Source organism: Armigeres subalbatus, chromosome 3, assembly GCF_024139115.2.
Source record: "Armigeres subalbatus isolate Guangzhou_Male chromosome 3, GZ_Asu_2, whole genome shotgun sequence".
In the NCBI taxonomy this organism is placed as follows: domain Eukaryota; kingdom Metazoa; phylum Arthropoda; class Insecta; order Diptera; family Culicidae; genus Armigeres; species Armigeres subalbatus.
Window position 1 is genome coordinate 42,113,973 of NC_085141.1, and position 22,536 is coordinate 42,136,508.

The window sequence follows — 22,536 nt, forward strand, 5'->3', positions numbered from 1 at the left end:
GCACAAGGCAGCCGAAAATAGTTGCAGCAACTTGATTGTGACTGATTCAGGCCATATGAGTTACAGTAACTTATATCGAACATGTGTGCTGCTAGTAAGGTAGGTCCACCTAACTTTAAAAGAGTTATCCCACTCGCGCTGCCATCTGGCAAACGAATTCTCCCTGATGCGTTCGCAAACTCCGCTGGTGCCACGTAACTCGAACTTCTCGTCTTCCCGGATGACCAGCCCGACTGGCATCATGCGCGCTATCACGCAGGCTGCATCGTGTGATATCGTGCGGAAGGCAGATATCACTCTAAGACACATCAAGCTGTACGTGCTCTCCAGCTTCCGTAGGTAACTGATTACCCCCAATGCTCTTGCGCAGGACGGGCCGCCGTGCCTAAGAATAGAACGGCAACGCCTGCCAGTAGACGCACCTTGGAACTGTTGGACATCATCCTCGATTATGCCGCAACAGCAGTAGAAGCCCTATTGCACGCATAGTCGACATGCCTGGCGAAGCGAAGGTCAGCTTGTCTATTATGACCCCAATGAGCTTCAAACTCCGCTCCGATGCGAACGCGACTTCACCCACATGAATCACTGCATGTTGAACCGACTTGCGGTTGTTAACGATAATCACCTCCGTCTTATATTAAGCGAGCTCCAAGCCTCAGGCGCTCATCCAATCCACCACCGTGTTGATCGCCTGTGCTGCGGTCAGTTCTACATCGGTAATTGACTTCCCGTAGACCTGCAAGGTTACGTCATCGGCAAAGCCGACGATCTTAACACCAGGTGGGAACCTTAGCTTCAGAACCCCGTCATGCATAAGATTCCATAATACCGGGCTCAGTCTTGAACCTGCGGTAATGGGAACGCTTCTCTGACCGGCATCGGTCTCACATAATAGTGCACGATTCTGGAGATACCATTCCAAAATCCGGTACAGGGGCCTGTACTAAGGCTAAGGCAGGCTAAGCCGGTGTAACAAGAGCGCGATGGCATCCCAGCTTGCGCTGTTGAATGCGTTCTTCACATCAAGTGTCACTAACGCACAGTATCGGATTCCTCGCCTTTTCTGGTGAATCGCTATCTCGGCGATCTTTACCACCGAGTTAATAGCGTCCAACGTGGACTTACCCTTGCGAAAACCGAACTGATTGCTTGACAGGACGTCCGTACCCTGGTAAGTGTTCGGTTTTGCTAATTGTGCGTATTGAAGAGATTTTGTCTTTTAATAATCGTGAATATGTATAACAGGATGTTTTTGTGTGAGTTTTAAGGTTTTTCCCCCAGCAAAGTACACTTGGCATACAAGTAGATAACTATTAGGAGCAACCACCACCTTAACGGCCATCCAAGCTTCTTCATACCACTATTAGGAGCATCAGGATACGGAGTTGGGAGCGGCCATGATGCTAACGGGTGGCACGAAAAAGGGATGAAGACTGCGAAAAGCCGATGACCGGAGATGGGGTCATGAACCTTGGGGCTGATTGGTCTGGGTCGTGAACAAGACTAGATGTCCAAAGCGCTACGTAAAAGTTACAATTCAAGCAGTTTTAATTTACCATATTGTGAACATAAGGAGGAAAATCGGGACCCCGTTGTTCCACCGTGCTGTCGCTATTTTGACCGCTGTATTTGCGATACGGCCCCAGCTCCCGGGGAGTCCTTGTGCCATCCTAGAGCCCCTTCGCCGGGTAGATTCCGACACCGTTATTCGCCGAAGACCGATCCGTCAACATATCGGTAGTCGAGGACGCGCAGCTGGTTCGCCGACGAACCCTTGGTGCCACGCCGCGGAACGTGACCAGACGTGGTCGAAGCCATCCGTAGCAGACATAGAGGGAGCAGAAACGCGGAGAAGGAGAGGATGTGGCTGTGGAGTGAAGAAAGGGGCCCCGCCCGGTGAGGTTAGCTAGTAGATAAGGAAGTGGGAGGAAAGTTAGAAAGAGTGTAGCTAATAAAATTGTGAAAATCGTTGAAAGTGCTGGTAGGTTTTCCTTAATTCAAGTGCGAAGATTCCCTGTCCCGCGGTAAACTTACGAGAGTGTGCCGACCCTGAGGCAGTTAATTCGGGGAATCTCGGAAGTGCTCCCGGTTGGCTAGACCGGCAATTATACCCTCTGAGTACGAGGTCAGCCTGTGAAGGATGATCCTCTCTAGCCACATGCCCGTCATGTCTGTAAGACAGATTGGTCTACACGCCGATGGGTCGCCCGGCGGCTTCCCGGCATTCGGCAACAATACCAATTTCTGCCTTTTCCATCTTTCGGGGAATTTACACTGATCAAGGCATCTTTGCATAGCTAGCCTGAACATGTTCGGGTTCGCTATAATTACTGCATTGAGAGCGCTGTTTGGAGCTCCATCAGGCCCTGGAGCTTTGTTTGTTACCAGGGATTTGCCCACCGCGAGTAACTCTTCGTTCGTCACCGGATCCACCATTTTGGCCGCACTTATATTGCCTTGCGGTGCAGGAGGGCAGGGACTTGTGGCTCGGGACAGGAAGAGTACCTCGATAATCCTCGCCAACCTACGGGGGGTGAAGAGCTCCCTTTGGTCTTGGCTATCACCCGTCACCCCACGGATTCGCGTTGGCTCCTTCGCATAGGTTGTCGAAACACGCTCGCTTACTGCTCTTGATGGCCTTGTTAACTCATAACACTTCACGGTGGTTCGCTCTTTCATCCTCAATGCGGGCATGTTACATCCTTCGTCTGGCCTCGAGGCAGGTTGATCGAAGGGCCGCAATCTCGGCACTCAACCAGTATACCGGGCGTCTGCCATTTCACGGCAGGGCTTTCCTCAGCATGGTGGCGTCGTACGCGCGAAATAGGACAGCAACTTACACGCTACGCCCCAGTTTATAGGCAGGACGATATGCCCTCACCTACTATGACACAAGCGCGGTGAGCTCAGCAGCAGTTACTTCAAAATTATATGGAAACTATCGAAATGTAATTCAAACCTATTTAAATGGACTTATGTTGGTTTCAAGTATATAACCTTTTTACTATGGGATAGATAAAATACTAATGAAGGGCTATGAAACGTCTTTGGTTACGGTGGCGTGTTTTGCGCAGACACTTATTAAAATCAATTTTTTTATGACTTTTTAAAAAAAGCTTTATTACGTGTTCTCTTTAATATTTTCATATGACTATTCACAAGCAATGCATTTGCGACTTCCTGTTGGACTACCAAATAACACAAAGTTTGCATAAATTGCGTTGAAAAGTAAAAAGTTATCATAGTTATTACTTTAGGGGGGGGGGGCATATTATACCGTCTTACCCTACTCAGACATAACTAGTGTGCTGCTTATGATTACTTATGTGATAAAATGTTAGCTTTATCGAGCTGCTAACTTTAACAAAATTACTCTGAATATTGAAATTGGAACTGCACTGCTTAAACAGTTCGCTATGTTGTGCCTTACAATAAAACTACAACGTTGGCATCAGTTTTCAAAGACTCTCATAGTTGACAGTACTTACATCACATCACTTACCTAAAGTATTTAAAAATGACTTTAAACTCGAGTTAAAATGTGATGTACCAATAATTAAGATGCTCTATTATTATTTTCCTCTACATTTGGTTTACTTCGAATTTTACTTACGAATTTCTACATCTTTTACTTTCCATCATTTAATTTTTTAATTTGTATTTGAAAGGTTTTATCGTTATCATCGTGAGCTTCTTGTTTGATTTCTTCTCTATTTTTATAATTTTTATTAGCTTTTAACTGAATTTTATTCAACGTTTTGAGTTTCTTTCAATTTTATTTACTGTACTTTTATTTTTTTCGTCTTTCATACCTTTACTCCTTTCCCTTCACTATATCTACCAATTAAATGTGGCAATTCAAAAGATTCAAACATAAACACATCTACGATCTACAAAATTATAATACACTGCCGTCAACACTGATTTGATTTCTAATTTCTACTTCACGCAGTTCTGGGGACCTGATAAGGACGTCAACCGACTCGATCAATCCATGTTCGACGAAATGAATCGCTACTGTTGGATTCAGCAACAAAACAATGGGCAACCGTCTGTGGGCTCCATCAGTAATTCCGTAGCTGATACGGATGGGCAGGTATGTTCGAAGACATCAAACAGCATCTTCAACCATCTTATTCATTTGCACCACATTTCCAGATCTACACCCTCACAGTGCTCAACGGAGCTCCGGAACCATGGGTCCTGCGGAAGGATCCCACCCCATCCGAGCCACCGCCTCCTGCCGCTAATCTCGATCTCGACACCATTCTAGGAGGCTTTCCGGGCTACGTCAAGACCGAGTGCTTTTCCTACGATGACAGCGGGTTCGGCACCGATCACCACGCCAAGGAGGATCCTCAGCAGCAACTGCTAACGCAGCAACAGCAGCAGCACCTGCACCAGCAAGTACAACAAATACCGGTCTCGTCGACCAACATCGTCCTGTCCAACAACCTGATGGACCCGAACAGTGTGATAGCCTATCAGAACAATAACAACGACTGGCAAATGTCAGACCACAATGTGATAGAGCACGAAACCCCCGAGTCCCTACTACGGAGTGCCCTGCAAGGCAAGGGTTACACCAAAGGAACAGCCGTCCAGCTGCAAAATGGCATCACGGTAATACCTGCCGGGCAGATCAAAGAGGAAGACCTGAGGAGAGTTCTCTATTCCAGCGATGCCGAAACGCTTGGTTACGCAGACTCGACACTCACGAATCCTCTATTCGAAGATTCCACCTTGCACTCACCCAACTCGAACCACCCGCAGCAACACCAACCACACCCTGCCAGCCTTGGTGGCGGCTCAATAGGTGATCTCGGCTCAGGAGTCGTGGTTGACGACGACATGTTCCTCACCCTAGAGCCCAGCTTCACTGAAGATTACGAGAAGCTGAAACGGATCGCCTCCGAGGTCCAGCAGTTCTGCACGGACAACAACAACTATACCGAAATCATCGTTGAATCAGCTGCCATCAACCACCAACATCAAAATCCTAGCCTTATCAGTAGTAATAACAGTAATCAGAACCTAGTGATATCCAGCGTCAACAGTGGCGCTAGCCACCACTCGATATCGACGACCACCTCGTCCGACGTGGTAACCACGACCTCAACCACCAAGGTGAAAGCGCCTCGGTCATCCAAGAAGTACAAGCGATCTCTCACCAGCAGCAGTGCAAACGCCACCACTACCACCAACAACAACAACAGCATAACGCACAACAATAACAACACCAGCATGAGCAATCTCAACACCACCTCGGCGTCGTTACTCAGCTCAACCAATCACAGCCCCAGTAACAACAACCCCAGCCCGACGCACTGCAATGGCCAGCGGAAAGAACGATCTCTCCACTACTGTTCGATCTGCTCCAAGGGCTTCAAAGATAAATACTCCGTCAACGTTCACATTAGGACGCACACCGGCGAGAAACCTTTCGCATGTTCGCTCTGCGGAAAAAGCTTCCGCCAAAAAGCTCATCTGGCCAAGCACTACCAAACGCACATGGCCCAGAAGAACCCCTCCGGCAGTGTTAAGGCCAGCAAATCGAACCGAGCAGCGGCAGAGCAAGCGGCAGCATCAGCAGCTGCTGCTGCGCAACAGCAAGCCGGTCCCCCGCAACTGTCACCGTCTCCGGTACCGGTGCAGTCAAACCTTCTCCCGCCACTGCAGTCTGTCCAGCAGGTGCAACAGTCGGTGTCGCAACCGATTCTACTCAACACTGCCACCATCGTTGCCGGCCGGTAACTGGCCTCGGATATTACATAAGAGTGAAACAGCACAGACCCTCACTGCCCGCAAAAAAAAACAATTCAGATGAGTTCGCAAAACCGAAAACAACCATTAGTATACAATAGTATGGAACGCACAATTTTTGGAAAATGAAATGTTGCCAGTCTGATGGATTTTTTTTCACTTGTTTGTTTTCTACCTGCTCATTATCCATGATTCTATAGTACTTTATTTATAGTATAACTCTTGTGTTATCTTGGGTCATCTTGTCAGTTATGTTTAAAACGAAGTTTCACGAAATATTGACGTTTCCCGTAAAAAAAATCGCTCAAACGATTCTTTAACTTGTTCTTGATCAACTTTCTCAAAAAATCCATATTGCTAACGCCTCTAAATATTTTTTTAAATTTAAAACTAAAAATAAAAAAAACCGCTGCAAGTTTACTTTTGGACCAAAATTTGCCTAATTTTGTAATGACCTCAGACCAATTTTAGACCAACATTTGAAAAGTAACAGCCAAAATGTATTCCTTCTGATTCTTTGTCCACATATATACAGTCGCGATTCGCTGGTTGGGCCACGACCTCGGCCCAACTAACGAATTCGGTTTTTTAGTTGGGCCAACTGACAGCCATTTGAACACGTGTATTTCGATTTGAACATCACAAATGATGTCCAGTGACGCCCAATCCTGTTTTCCGTGTTTACATTGAATTTCGACGTACGGTTGCTCTTTAGTTGGGCCATGGCCCAACCAGCGGAGGCCCAACTAAAAAGTGACCCAAGTATTAAAATCCCAACCAGCGAATCCCGACTGTAGCTAAATATGTAGACGAAGAATCATAAGGAATAAATTTTGGCAGTTACGCCCTTTTCAAATGTTGGTCTAGAATTCTTCAAGCCGGTGAAGCACTTTTTTATTTTTTTGTTTTGACTTTTCGAAGACTAAGGGCTTAAAATATGGGTTCTCTGGGACCCATATTTGACCTAAAATAAAAAATCGGATGAGGTTATTAGGGAAAGGTTCATAAGAAATTTTACATTTAAATTGGTTCTGAGCATGAAATAATTATGTAAATCCACAACACTTCTTTATTTTGACTCAAACTGAATATCCTACCCCCGCAATTTATAAATTCATTAAATATGAGATATACTCCGTCGACAAGGCAACTTTTCCCAAACAAGTGATAAAAATATTTCAAAAACAAACAGAATATGTCACCTCAAAGAAAAATAATTATCAGATTCTCATAGTTATAGTAAAAAGTAAGCAATCCTCCTTAAATCAGAATCAATTACTCACTAAAATTGACGTTCCTATTTTATTGTATTTAGGGTAGTCTGATCACCAAGCCAATAGAAGTTTAAATCACAGTTGAAATAGAAAAAAAAGTTAACTTTCGACATTTTTTGTTTTGCAACACTTTCAAATGGTTTCAAAACTATTCTGCCTAAAAACTGCATACTAAATCAAGCAAGCATTTGTTCCATTGTGTGAGTCAAGCAAAGCCTAGAAGAAATAAAACGCTGTGATGTAATCTGTCAAAAATAAATAAACTAAATTAAAACGACGCAAACGGACGACAAACGCTTTTCTGACCCAGAGCGATCCATGTTTGTTGTTAATACTGTTCTAAAAACCTGCCTGAAAACCTGTGTTCCAATCACGTTGAAAGAGCGTATTAAACCTTAACTTATCCTCATTTCCAGCTGCTGCGCCATTGTCTTGAGGCGCGGTCAACCCGTCCATCCACGTGAACTCAAGCAAATCGAAGAAGAACACGATAAATGAAACGACTTACGTTAAGTTTGAGGTTTAGAGTAAACAGCTTCTGTCCCATTCTTGCCATTTTGTTTTTGTTTGATAAGTAGAAACAACGAAGAGTTGTAAGAAAATATCACAATCTAATGTATAAATAGTAAACCTATCCCCCTAGCCGTAAGATAGAACCGCTACGGTTGCTGCTGCACACTATTCGTATTGTATAAAAGTTCAATGGGAACTTCTCAAAACCCAACCTAATGTAATGTTTGTACTATCACTCCTACTTAAAGTAAGCTGTAAATAGAAAACTAAAAAAATGACAATCAAAGTAATCGAGCTCAAATGAAACAGCATGAAATCGGAAGTAACATACTTTCTGTCTTGTGTGATTAGATTATTCTCCTTAATATGTATTATTTTTAGTCCAATAATGTTACTCATTGTGAAAAATTTTATCTGTTTGTTTTCTGTTTACGTTGTCGTTTGAAATTTTAAATATTTTCGTTCGTTTACGCGAAAAACAAACTCAAAAGTTACACACGTTACCGAAACCCTACCGATGATGTGCGACTCGTTTTGTTCTCAAGTCTTCCTAACTATATTACAGTCGTTAAATGTTTTTTCTCTATTGTTCTCCTCTGAGATTATCATATTGAGATTACAAGGAAAAGTATAGAAATTATAACAGTGGAAATCGTATTATTTATGTGTAGAAACAATTGAAAAGTGAGCCGTCACGAAGCAATATTAGAGAATGAAAAAAAAAAATGTGATTCCTTCTTTGAGAATATGTCTTCTAATTTTCTTTATTTTTGTGTTTGTAAATTAGAAACAGATGAGATTTGTTGATTTTCTTTAAATTTGGTTATTATTGCAATGAAAGAATCTATAGCTTAGGAAAACTTTTTCCTTGTTTGTTTTAGACAGAGAAAGAATGAAATTAAAGTAGATATTTTCATCTGTTATAGCTGAAATTTATTTAAACAATACTGAAATTCGTTACTTTTGTAAGGTGATATTATCTAGAAAAATATATAGTTTTATTTTTATTGCCGAAATAGTTCACATATTTTAGCAACAATCTGAACTATGTAGGCATGTGTTTTCCTTTATGTTTATTTTTTGATAATGTTTAAGTTTGTTTAGATAAATATTTTATGCCACTCTACTATTTGATTTATGTAGTAATATGTTCAGTTTTCTTTCTCTAGCAGAGTTGTAAGGTCATAAATAAATAACATTTTCTTTCGCAAACCACAAATAAAGTGTATAATATGAATGTTGCTCTAGGTTAAAGAAACTCTTGTGTAATCGTACATTTCTAGTTAGTAGTCGCAACATCATTATACAAACAAAAAAATCAGATCATCAATAAATGTTTGACCAATTCGAACAATTCCAAACAAAAGGGTTCATTCATAATATATTATATCACACGTTCAAAATAGATCTGAAGAAACAATGATACAGCGTAACTATTTTCCAAACATTTATTGTATCCTTAATAAATTTGGATGGCCTCATATGCCCAGAGCACAGACTAGAGTGTGCCAATTCAGCGGGATTACGCTTACAGACTGAAACCGCTTGAGGAGTCTTTCGTCGGCGAATACCAGGCAGGTTTTCATGAGGGCCGATCAACGACGGATCAGAGGTTTAGCCCGAGGTTTAGCCTGAGGATGATCCTTAATAAATTCCAGGAGAACAACCGTTAATTGATTTCATGACACCATGGCAAATTAACTGCGACAGATTTGATTTGTCGGCGAAACTTAATAGGCTGATTCGTGCAACGCTCGATAGCTGAAAATCATGGTAATCGGATTGCAGAAAAAGTGCCAACCTCGTTAGATGGATTGAAGCAGGTTGATGCACTTTTTGAATTCAATGTTCAACATTTCACTCGAGGGCGCGATTAGGAGATCTGGCATGCAGAATAACGCCACTATCATCACATGGTCGCATATAGAAGCATCCATAAATTACGTAACGCCAAGATAGGAGAAAGGGGTTATCCGAAGTGTGACAATCCATACATTTTTTGCCTTTTTATAAAGTGCGACAGGGGAAAGGGGGGTTGAAAATGGCCAATTGACGTAATTAATGGATCTTCCCTATGTTTCTGGACTTTGCGGACAACGTCGACCTTATTGGAATAAATCTGCAGGCTATTGTCGTTTTGTGATCCCGCCTATTGCTGTTTTGTGATTTGATGATCTATCCCGCCATTGCATGATTATGTATCTTGTGTGGCGAGTATCCAGTATTTTGCTCTCCTTAATAGTGGCCGTTACCCTAATTTGACGTTCAAGAGGTAGAAAACAATGGAACTCTTCAAGTAGGCTTGGATTGCTGTTTTGGAACCTAATTAACAAATAGATCACAACAAACGATTCGGGAGTAATGCATACGCTTCGAAGTACTGTTTTAAAAAAAAACTTTTAATAGTCAACGACTCGAATAACGAAGGCAGTTTAACAAGTGAACAAAACTAACAGCTTTATTGAAATACGTCTGTACGACTCAAGGTTTGATGTTGGAGTTATTGTTAGAAAAAAATAACAGTGTCCGGTCACCAAGGGCGTAACCAGTTTGGGCGTTAGTGGCGATTGCCTACTTTGCTAGCACGCTTACAAAAACTATGCTCAAAAGTTAATCGTTTGAATCCCGAAGATGTTGACAGATACCGAGAGAAAATTTAACCTGTGGGTGGAACTGATCCGTATCTTTTGGTATACACAGATAAAAATATGTTGTGATTTTAAATGCATTTTCATGCACATATTTGGAGCATGAAAATAAACGTAACATTCAATCGATCTTACTGGTCTATCAAATCGAAATAAATTTGAACCATGCTTACTTTTAAAATTAAATCAAATTTAATGGAACATAGAGTGTTTATTCGTTGGGGCTATCTGCAATTTTACACGTCGTTGAATTTTCAAAATTATTTGCTGTGTACAAACATTACTGTTTGCCTCTGACCATTGATTACGATCGGATTTTGTGCTATCTAGTGTCTGAGGTTTCCTTATTATTTATTTTATTTATAATTATTTATTTATTCAGACTAAGGCCGAAGTGGCCTGTGCGGTATATAAGAGTCTTCTCCATTCGGCTCGGTCCATGGCTACACGTCGCCAACCACGCAGTCTACGGAGGGTCCGCAAGTCATCTTCCACCTGATCGATCCACCTTGCCCGCTGCGCACCTCGCCTTCTTGTGCCCGTCGGATCGTTGTCGAGAACCATTTTCACCGAGTTACTGTCCGACATTCTGGCTACGTGCCCGGCCCACCGCAGTCGTCCGATTTTCGCGGTGTGAACGATGGATGGTTCTCCCAACAGCTGATCATTCGCCTCCTCCATGTACCGTCCGCCATCTGCACCCCACCATAGATGATACGCAGCACTTTCCTTTCGAGAACTCCGAGTGCGCGTTGGTCCTCCACGAGCATCGTCCAGGTCTCGTGTCCGTAGAGGACTACCGGTCTAATGAGCGTTTTGAAGATTGTCAGTTTAGTACGGCGGCGAACTCTATTCAATCGGAGCGTCTTGCGGAGTCCAAAGTATGTACGATTTCCATCCACTATGCGTCTCCGAATTTCTCTGCTGGTATAATTTTCGGCAGTCACCAGGGAGCCCAAGTACATAAATTCTTCTACCACCTCGATTTCGTCACCACCGATGCCAACTCGCGGTGGGTGGCTCACATTGTCTTCTCTTGAACCTCTTCCTATCATGTACTTCGTCTTCGACGATCCGCTTGGCTTCCCTCTTCAGTCTGATGTAGGCTTCCTCCATCTTCTCAAAGTTACGTGCCATAATATCTATGTCGTCGGCGAAGCCAAATAGCTAGACGGTCTTATTAAAAATTGTACCACTCGTGTTAATCCCTGCTCTTCGTATTACCCCTTCCAAAGCGATGTTTAATAGCAGACAGGAAAGACCATCACCTTGCCGTAACCCTCTGCGGGTTTCGAAGGGACTCGAGAATGCCCCTGAAACTCGAGCTACGCACATCACCCGATCCTTCGTCGCTTTGATCAACCGTGTCAGTTTATCCGGAAATCCGTTTTCGTGCATTAGCTAACATAGCTGGTCCCGATCGATTGTATCATATGCGGCTTTGAAGTCGATGAATAGATGATGTTTGGGCTCGTTGTTTTCGCGGCATTTCTGCAGTACTTGGCGAATGGCGAACACCTGGTCCGTGGTGGAGCGTTCGCCCATAAAACCCGCCTGCTACTGCCCCATGAACTCCCTTGCAATTGATGCTAGTCGACGGCATAAAATTTGGGAAAGTACCTTGTAGGCGGCGTTCAGCAATGTGATTGCGCGGTAGTTGCTACAATCCAGCTTATCGCCCTTTTTGTAGATGGGACACACGACACCTTCCATCCACTCCTGCAGCAAAACTTCCTCCTCCCAAATCTTGGTAATGACCCAGTGCAGCGCTCTAGCCAGTGCCTCACCACCGTGTTTAAATAGCTCTCCTGGTAGTTGGTCAACTCCAGGGGCTTTGTTGTTCTTCAGCCGGCCAATCTCCTCCTGGATTTCCTGAAGATCCGGAGCCGGTAGAATTATATCCTGCGCGCGTTCCCCCAGGTCCATCACCATACCGCCATCTTCGTCTGCTACATCGCCATTCAGGTGCTCTTCGTAGTGCTGCCGCCACCTTTGGATCACCTCACGCTCGTTCGTAAGAAGGTTCCCGTTTATGTCCTTACACATATCGGGCTGTGGCACGTGGCCCTTACGTGAACGGTTCAACTTCTCATAGAACTTTCATGTGTTATTAGCGCGGTACAGTTGCTCCGTCTCTTCACGGTCTCGATCTTCCTGCTGACGCTTTTTCCTCCGGAAAATCGAGTTTTGTCTGTTCCGCGCCTATTTATATCGTGCCTCGTTCGCTCTCGTGCGGTGTTGCAGCAATCTCGCCCATGCTGCATTCTTCTCTTCTACTAACTGCTCACATTCGCCGTCATACCAGTCGTTTCTCTGATCCGAGGGCACCGTGCCAAGTGCAGCGGTTGCGGTGCTACCAATGGTGGATCGAATATCTCTCCAGCCATCTTCAAGAGGCAGCGTCTCTTCTAGCTGCGCTTCCGTTGGGAGTCCCGCTTTCAGCTACTGCGCGTATTCTTGGGCTAGTCTACCATCTTGTAGCCGCCCAATGTTAAGCCGTGGCGTCCGACTACGACGCGTGTTGTACACCGTCGAGAGTTTTGAGCGCAGGCATACTGCAACGAGGTAGTGGTCGGATTCAATATTCGCACTGCGGTAAGTGCGGACGTTTGTGATGTCGGAGAAGAATTTACCGTCGATTAGAACGTGGTCGATTTGGTTTTCCGTTTCTTGGTTAGGTGATCTCCATGTGGCCTTGTGGATATTTTTCGCGGGAGGCTGCGAAGTTTATGCATCGTTGGCCGTTGTCATTCGATACGGTGTGCAGACAATCCGGTCCGATGACCGGTCTATACATTTCCTCCCTTCCTACCTGAGCGTTCATGTCACCGATGACGATTTTGACGTCCCGCAGTGGGCATCCATCGTATGTCTGCTCCAGCTGTGCATAGAACGCTTCTTTCTCGTCGTCGGGTCTCCCTTCGTGTGGGCAGTGCACGTTGATGATGCTATAGTTGAAGAAACGGCCTTTAATCCTAAGCTTGCACATCCTTGCGTTGATTGGCTGCCACCCAATCACGCGTTGGTGCATCGTACCCAGCACTATGAAGCCGGTTCCCAGCTCGTTGGTGGTGCCACAGCTTTGGTAGAAGGTAGTCGCTCGATGCCCGCTTTTCCACACTTTCTGTCCTGTCCAGCAAATCTCCTGCAGCGCCACGACGTCGCAGTTGCGGGGATGTAATTCATCGTAGATCATTCTGTCGCAACCTGCGAAACCTAGCGACTTGCAGTTCCATGTTCCAAGCTTCCAATCGTGATCATTTATTCGTCGCCTAGGTCTTTGCCGATTATAACGAGTCGCATTATCTCTTATATTGTTCGTAATGATTGGTTTTCTAGGCGGCTTATTGGGCCTGCGCAAACCTCCTGTCTCGTCGGAGGGCCGTCGTGTCAGGGCTGTTTAGCGTCCCACCTAACACCAGGACTTGGGCTTGTGCGCTTTGAGCGGCACACGTTCGCTTTGGTGGGGCCTACTTGCGGATACATGCAGCTTTTTATAGAGGTTTAACAGGGCCCACTGTCAAACCCCACCACATCCTAGGCAAGCCCCACAACTCGCAGATGGCATTCTGATAATGGGGTAAATAATAAGGTGCTTATGAAGTGAATTCAAGCCTTCTTATTTACCACATTGATCAAAATGCTCGGAACCAGGAGGGTGAAACGCCTGTCATCCGCGGTACAATGGCACTCTACCCGACATCGTTTTTGGTACTTCTGTTTTTGGTACCCTGTTTCTGGGTAGTATACCCGAATGCAGCGCTCATTTTGGGTGATTGGTTCGTACGCAGTTAGTGCCAATTATCGGCAATTAATTTCTCCTGGCGAAAACTTGCAATTAGTTGAGGTACATCGAGTCTTCGAAAAATAGCTCGTCGATACTTCCGAAGTTTTGTTAACATAAATTAAACAAAATTAAAACAAAAACATTGTACGCCATATTGAATGAATGGTCGGTAGGCGTATTAGCCTTCTCTTCAGTCTCCTGCTCGGAACGGTAAGTGCAGTTGACCTCCACAAACGCCAAATCAGAGCCCACAGGCAAGCTTGCGACCATTTCCGGTCGCGGAAAACTGGATTAGGAAAGGCGAATTTGGGTAAAAATTATGGTATTAACATTAAGCGATTCGCATAAATTTGAAGGTATTACAAGCCTAGACTATGGTATGAGAGTAGTATCTCCGCTGGGCTGGAATTCGTTACCACAGAGGCATTCTCCAACAGTCGAGATCTGTCCTGGCCACGTGCTTGCGAATATTTTAGGGAAAATAATGGACACCTATTGAAGAAAGGTGCGGAGAACTCTATGACGTTTCCTCCCAGCACAAGTCAGACAAAAATGCTTGCAGCAACTTGATGAATCTGGTCTCGTATGAGTTGCAGGAACCTATGTGGAATATGTGTGGTGCTAGATGTAGGAAATAGTACAATATCATTTGGTATCCGCTTCTGTTCAAGATAATATTAGTTTAAAACAATCGTGTCATACACGTATTCTAGTATTTCATACTTTGAAGTTTGTACGACAAATTATTAGAGTGAAAGAAAACAAACATTCATCTGCCGTGAACGCGAGATATGGAGATCCCCTTGGACAGCAAATAATTCTATTCGAGCGGAGAGCGGAGAGAGTAATCCGCTGTAGGGCTTCTCTCAGTTCGAGGATAATCAGTTTTGTGACGAATGTTGCTGAAAACGGATGTTAAAGTGAGGTGACGAAAAAAATGAAAAAAAATGAAAAGAAAAATAATAAAAAGTGAAATTATAAAATTGATTTGTTGTTTGTCACACTTAATTATTAGTTAAAGAAACCCGACAATGGCATGGTCGGTATATAATAGTTTACGCTCCCTGTTCATGGCGTTGACGTGCCGTTTTTGTAGTGTGAACGAAAGTGTTTGGTGATGCGATGCGGCCATTTTTTTTGACTCATTGGAATTTTGACTTTGCCGGATTATTCAAGTAAGTTTTGTTTTCTTTTTGCTGGATTGCGCTTTGAAGTTCAAGCGCAGTTTTGTTGATTGCCGATATGCCAAACCCGAGCTAGAGCAGGAAATAATGATGTATACACACACATTGCTGTACAGGGTTGTTGAAGATTTTTGTCTAATTATAATCATATTACAGGGCTGTTTGCGAATATTGTAATTGAATAAAATTGTATTGAAGAATGCGATTGCTAAACACATTGTATTGAAAATCTTTTTGATTCTGAATTTGGCCACTTGGCGGCGTTAGTTTATACGAGAACATTACATATTTGAATATGATATTTTGGAATTTGTGAGATTTTAAAAGTTGACATCTTTAACAAAGTTTTTCGAAGCGACGAACACGTTGTATTGAAGATCGTTTTGCTTTTAAAATTGGCCAATTGACGGCGCTGGTTTATACGAAAACATAGTCTGGAAAAGATATCGCGGAAATCATGTGATTTTAAAAGTTGACATCTTCGACAGAGTTGTTCGGAGGGAGGACGAACACGTTGTATTGAAGATCGTTTTGGTTTTGAATTCAACCACTTGGCAGCGCTGTGTATACGAAAACATCATTTGGGTAAGATATCTCGGAATTCATCAGATTTTGAGCATTGACATCTATATCAAAGTTGATCGGAAGAACGAACATGTTGTATTTAACATCTTTTTGGTTTTGAAATTGGCCAATTGGCGGCGCTAGTTTATACGAAAACATAGTCTGGAAAAGATATCACGGAATTTATATGATTTTGAAAGTTGACATCTATGACAAATTTGTTCGTAGGGACGAACACTAGTACACATGATTGGACTGGATATCTAAGAATCTGATATCCATTCGCTTTGTGGCAAAGGTCAAGACCATTATATTGAGAATAAGTTTAGTTTGAGTTTCATTCGCTTTGTGGCGCTAGTAAGAAATTAATATTTGGGTTAAATATCCCGGAAACTATTACAGATTTATCTTCTACAAAATGGTTAAGAAGGTCTAGACCAGTTCAGACTAGTTCAGTTTAAGATTCACTAGCTTGCTGTGAACGCTGTTGCCATGTGTATGAGTTAGAAAGTGTAAACTGAGATGAACTGAGAATATTATTGGAATTTTCCTTGTGAATAATAATTGCATTCAGTAACGTTTGATAAGTGGAATGATATGAAGAAATCCAATCTACAAGTGGTTTGGTGCGTCTCTGAGTGGACGTTTGATCCGGGTGGATCCTATAGAAGCAGATTTAATCTCCGATTGATGAACTCTGACTATGCCCAAGTAACACGGTTTGTCGCATGAAAGTAAAAAATATACGTTTCAAACATATAGGTTGATTCATTTTGGTATTTAAACTTGTTTTATTACCTTTACACGACCGAAACAGCGCAAAAATTGTTCACATTTTCAACATCTTTCAGTCACAAGAAAGTAATCGTAATACACTCACAAGACTAAAGTTAAGTTCGAATTAAGTATTCAATAACATTTTCTCAACGTGATGTAATCTGTCGAATCGAGTAACAAAAAAAGTTGTTGACAATTTTTTCCAATCAAATAGAACAATAACAAAACTGAATGAAAAAATGCATGCATAAAATCAACTACGAATTCCTATTTGTATAAAATTATTATAAAGACACATTCATGGAGTTTGAATTTTGTGTCGATGCATGAGTTTGAAATTTATGCGACTCATGATTCATCGTGCAACTTTTCATTTTATTTCTTCCAAATTCAAGCGCCGTTGATTGGAGAAATATATGCGCTATACCAAAAACATATAATTTAGGAACTCAAATGTAAACACATGTTTGAGTTTACAAAATAGCAATATGGCGAGTTCTCGATAAACGACAGAGTCGATAAAAAATATTCATAGCTGAGTTACGACAAGATGTTGAAATTAAGTCCATAATACTGATTTGAACTAAGCATACATCATAACTACACATCCTCTGTGTGAACAAATGTCAAAAAATGAAAATGTTATTTGCATGCTCGTGAAATCATCCTGACAACATGTTTTATGTCGTGAGAATGTAAAACAAAACATCTTGAAAAACCAAACAAATGTCAAAATATGGCATGTTATCAGTAAGTTGTGAGAATGTAGTCCAAAACATCTTTTAAGATCAAACAGATGTATGTTTAGCAAACACCTATTCACAGCTTTTTTCAAACATAACATGTTTTCTATTTCATCTTTTTAACCGTCATACAACAAGTTTATTAGGTCTCCGCTAGAAAAGATGTTTTCGGTGTTACTTGGGTGACTGCATGGCAAAGATCAGCTTATGCGTGTATTAGTTTAGAAAGTGTAAGCTGGGATGAACTGAGGATATTATTGGAATTTTTCTGGTTTTGATGCAAGATTGATTTTCTAGAGCCTGGTAAGTTCTACCCATGACTGCATGAACAAGATCAGCTGGTGCCATGTATTAGTGTTAGAAAGTGTAAACTGAGATAACCTGAGAATATTATTGGAATTTTCCTGATTGTGAATAATAATTGTATTTAGCAACGTTTGATAAGTGTGAATGGTATGAAGAAATCCAATCTCCGAGTGGGTTGGTGCGTCTCTGTGTGGACGTTTGATCCGGGTGGATCACATGAAAAAATCCAATCTCCGAGTGGATTGGTGCGTCTCTGAGAGGACGTTTGATCCGGGTGGATCCTATAGAAGCAAATTTAATATCCGATTGATAAGCTCTAACGATGACTGCATGACAAAGATTAGCTGACGCGTGTATTAGTGTTAGAAAGTGTAAGCTGAGATGAATCGAGAATGCTGTTGGAAATTTTCTGGTTTTGATGCAAGATTGATGTTCTAGAGCCTGGTAAGCTCTATCCATGACTGCATGAACAAGATCAGCTGTTGCCATGTATTAGTGTTAGAAAGTGTAAACTGAGATGAACTGAGAATATTATTGGAATTTTTCTGGTTTTGATGCAAGATTGATTTTCTAGAGCCTGGTAAGCTCTACCCATGACTGCATGAACAAGATCAGCTGTTGCCATGTATTAGTGTTAGAAAGTGTAAACTGAGATGAACTGAGAACATTATTGGAATTTTTCTGGTTTTGATGCAAGATTGATTTTCTAGAGCCTGGTAAGCTCTACCCATGACTGCTTGAACAAGATCAGCTGTTGCCATGTATTAGTGTTAGAAAGTGTAAACTGAGATGAACTGAGAACATTGTGGGAAATTTTCTGGTTTTGATGCAAGATTGATTTTCTAGAGCCTGGTAAGTTCTACCCATGATTGCATGAACATAATCAGCTGGTGCCTTTTATTAGTGTTAGAAAGTGTAAACTGAGATGAACTGAGTAGAGTTATTGAAATTTTTCTGGTTTTGATGCAAGATTGATTTTCTAGAGCCTGGTAAGCTCTACCCATGACTGCATGAACAAGATCAGCTGTTGCCATGTATTAGTGTTAGAAAGTGTAAACTGAGATGAACTGAGAATATTATTGGAATTTTCCTGATTGTGAATAATAATTGTATTTAGCAACGTTTGATAAGTGTAAATGGTATGAAGAAATCCAATCTCCGAGTGGGTTGGTGCGTCTCTGTGTGGACGTTTGATCCGGGTGGATCACATGGAAAAATCCAATCTCCGAGTGGATTGGTGCGTCTCTGAGATGACGTTTGATCCGGGTGGATCCTATAGAAGCAAATTTAATATCCGATTGATAAGCTCTGACGATGACTGCATGACAAAGATTAGCTGATGCGTGTATTAGTGTTAGAAGGTGTAAGCTGAGATGAATCGAGAATGCTGTTGGAATTTTTCTGGTTTTGATGCAAGATTGATTTTTTAGAGCCTGGTATGCTCTACCCATGACTGCATGAACAAGATCAGCTGTTGCCATGTATTACTGTTAGAAAGTGTAAGCTGAGATGAATCGAGAATGCTGTTGGAAATTTTCTGGTTTTGATGCAAGATTGATTTTCTAGAGCCTGGTAAGTTCTACCCATGACTGCATGAACAAGATCAGCTGGTGCCTTTTATTAGTGTCAGAAAGTGTAAACTGAGATGAACTGAGAATATTATTGGAATTTTTCTGGTTTTGCTGCAAGATTGATTTTCTAGAGCCTGGTAAGTTCTACCCATGACTGCATGAACAAGATCAGCTGTTGCCATGTATTAGTGTTAGAAAGTGTAAACTGAGATGAACTGAGAATATTATTGGAATTTTTCTGGTTTTGATGCAAGATTGATTTTCTAGAGCCTGGTAAGCTCTACCCATGACTGCATGAACAAGATCAGCTGTTGCCAGATATTAGTGTTAGAAAGTGTAAACTGAGATGAACTGAGAATATTATTGGAATTTTTCTGGTTTTGATGCAAGATTGATTTTCTAGAGCCTGGTAAGCTCTACCCATGACTGCATGAACAAGATCAGCTGTTGCCATGTATAAGTGTTAGAAAGTGTAAACTGAGGTGAACTGAGAATATTATTGGATTTTTTCTGGTTTTGATGCAAGATTGATTTTCTAGAGCCTGGTAAGCTCTACCCATGACTGCATGAACAAGATCAGCTGTTGCCAGATATTAGTGTTAGAAAGTGTAAACTGAGATGAACTGAGAATATTATTGGAATTTTTCTGGTTTTGATGCAAGATTGATTTTCTAGAGCCTGGTAAGCTCTACCCATGACTGCATAAACAAGATCAGCTGAGTAGAGTTATTGGAATTTTTCTGGTTTTGATGCAAGATTGATTTTCTAGAGCCTGGTAAGCTCTACCCATGACTGCATGAACAAGATCAGCTGTTGCCATGTATTAGTGTTAGAAAGTGTAAACTGAGATGAACTGAGAATATTATTGGAATTTTCCTGATTGTGAATAATAATTGTATTTAGCAACGTTTGATAAGTGTAAATGGTATGAAGAAATCCAATCTCCGAGTGGGTTGGTGCGTCTCTGTGTGGACGTTTGATCCGGGTGGATCCTATAGAAGCAAATTTAATATCCGATTGATAAGCTCTGAAGATGACTACATGACAAAGATTAGCTGATGCGTGTATTAGTGTTAGAAGGTGTAAGCTGAGATGAATCGAGAATGCTGTTGGAAATTTTCTGGTTTTGATGCAAGATTGATGTTCTAGAGCCTGCTAAGCTCTACCCATGACTGCATGAACAAGATCAGCTGTTGCCATATATTAGTGTTAGAAAGTGTAAACTGAGATGAACTGAGAATATTATTGGAATTTTTCTGGTTTTGATGCAAGATTGATTTTCTAGAGCCTGGTATGCTCTATCCATGACTGCATGAACAAGATCAGCTGTTGCCATGTATTAGTGTTAGAAAGTGTAAACTGAGATGAACTGAGAATATTATTGGAATTTTCCTGATGTCAATAATAATTGTATTTAGCAACGTTTGATAAGTGTAAATGGTATGAAGAAATCCAATCTCCGAGTGGGTTGGTGCGTCTCTGTGTGGACGTTTGATCCGGGTGGATCCTTTAGAAGCAAATTTAATATCCGATTGATAAGCTCTGACGATGACTGCATGACAAAGATTAGCTGATGCGTGTATTAGTGTTAGAAGGTGTAAGCTGAGATGAATCGAGAATGCTGTTGGATTTTTTCTGGTTTTGATGCAAGATTGATTTTTTAGAGCCTGGTATGCTCTACCCATGACTGCATGAACAAGATCAGCTGTTGCCATGTATTACTGTTAGAAAGTGTAAGCTGAGATGAATCGAGAATGCTGTTGGAAATTTTCTGGTTTTGATGCAAGATTGATGTTCTAGAGCCTGGTAAGCTCTACCCATGACTGCATGAACAAGATCAGCTGGTGCCTTTTATTAGTGTCAGAAAGTGTAAACTGAGATGAACTGAGAATATTATTGGAATTTTTCTGGTTTTGCTGCAAGATTGATTTTCTAGAGCCTGGTAAGCTCTACCCATGACTGCATGAACAAGATCAGCGGTTGCCATGTATTAGTGTAAGAAAGTGTAAACTGAGATGAACTGAGAATATTATTGGAATTTTCCTGATGTCAATAATAATTGTATTTAGCAACGTTTGATAAGTGTAAATGGTATGAAGAAATCCAATCTCCGAGTGGGTTGGTGCGTCTCTGTGTGGACGTTTGATCCGGGTGGATCACATGGAAAAATCCAATCTTCGAGTGGATTGGTGCGTCTCTGAAATGACGTTTGATCCGGGTGGTTCCAATAGAATCAAATATAATATCCGATTGATAAGATCTGACGATGACTGCATGACAAAGATTAGCTGACGCGTGTATTAGTGTTAGAAAGTGTAAGCTGACATGAATCGAGAATGCTGTTGGAAATTTTCTGGTTTTGATGCAAGATTGATGTTCTAGAGTCTGGTAAGCTCTACCCATGACTGCATGAACAAGATCAGCTGTTGCCATATATTAGTGTTAGAAAGTGTAAACTGAGATGAATCGAGAATGCTGTTGAAAATTTTCTGGTTTTTAAGCAAGATTGATTTTCTAGAGCCTTGTAAGTTCTACCCATGATTGCATGAACAAGATCAGCTGGTGCCTTTTATTAGTGTTAGAAAGTGTAAACTGAGATGAACTGAGTAGAGTTATTGGAATTTTTCTGGTTTTGATGCAAGATTGATTTTCTAGAGCCTGGTAAGCTCTACCCATGACTGCATGAACAAGATCAGCTGTTGCCATGTATTAGTGTTAGAAAGTGTAAGCTGAGATGAATCGAGAATGCTGTTGAAAATTTTCTGGTTTTGATGCAAGATCGATTTTCTAGAGCCTGGTAAGTTCTACCCATGACCAGAGTTGAACAATATCAACAGCGTATGCTGATATGTGACTTCCTTCGTTTATCACATATCAGTAGAAGAAATCAGCTATCAACTCTGCACTGATATTGCACACTGCTCTGTCAGTCAGACATAATGACTGATAGTGAACCAATCTCTATCACTGATAGCCGAGCTACAATTTAATAAACTACGGCGGAGGTATCACTACATTGTAAAGAGATATCTGAAATAGAACCAGAGCGCAGACGGGAATATCTGGAGTTATCAAATGAAACTTATATTTTACATGCTTTTATAAAACATCCCAAAATTTGAGATGTAACACGAGAACACTCCACGCACTGTCCGCCCAAGTCTCTCATGATTATGGACCATTTCAACGATTAGTTTGCCTTCTAGCTGAAATTTCTCGAATGGCTACACACTCGTTGAAATGGTTCGCAGCCTGAGTATTCTGAACATGGATGGATGATGATTTCATTTAGTTATAAATGAGCGGCACGGATATTGCATTTCCCCCCTAACAAATTACTAATATAAGTCTTGCCTCCATCAATTTTATAGTAAAAGAACTTTACCTTTACTTTTATCACAGA

General features: G+C 41.7%; 1 protein-coding gene across 6 annotated transcripts in view; it reads left to right on the forward strand.

The window, feature by feature from the left end:
- Window positions 1–6,438, forward strand: part of LOC134227546 (zinc finger protein sens-like) — a 555,365-nt gene extending 548,927 nt beyond the window's left edge. For all 6 annotated transcript variants that reach the window (XM_062709113.1, XM_062709112.1, XM_062709115.1 and 3 more), the window contains 2 exons: window positions 3,956–4,099; window positions 4,162–6,438. In XM_062709113.1, coding sequence (XP_062565097.1) covers window positions 3,956–4,099; window positions 4,162–5,757 — 1,740 coding nt within the window. In that variant the 3' untranslated portion in view covers window positions 5,758–6,438. The remainder of the gene's footprint in view (window positions 1–3,955; window positions 4,100–4,161) is intronic.
- Window positions 6,439–22,536: the final 16,098 nt, after the last annotated feature.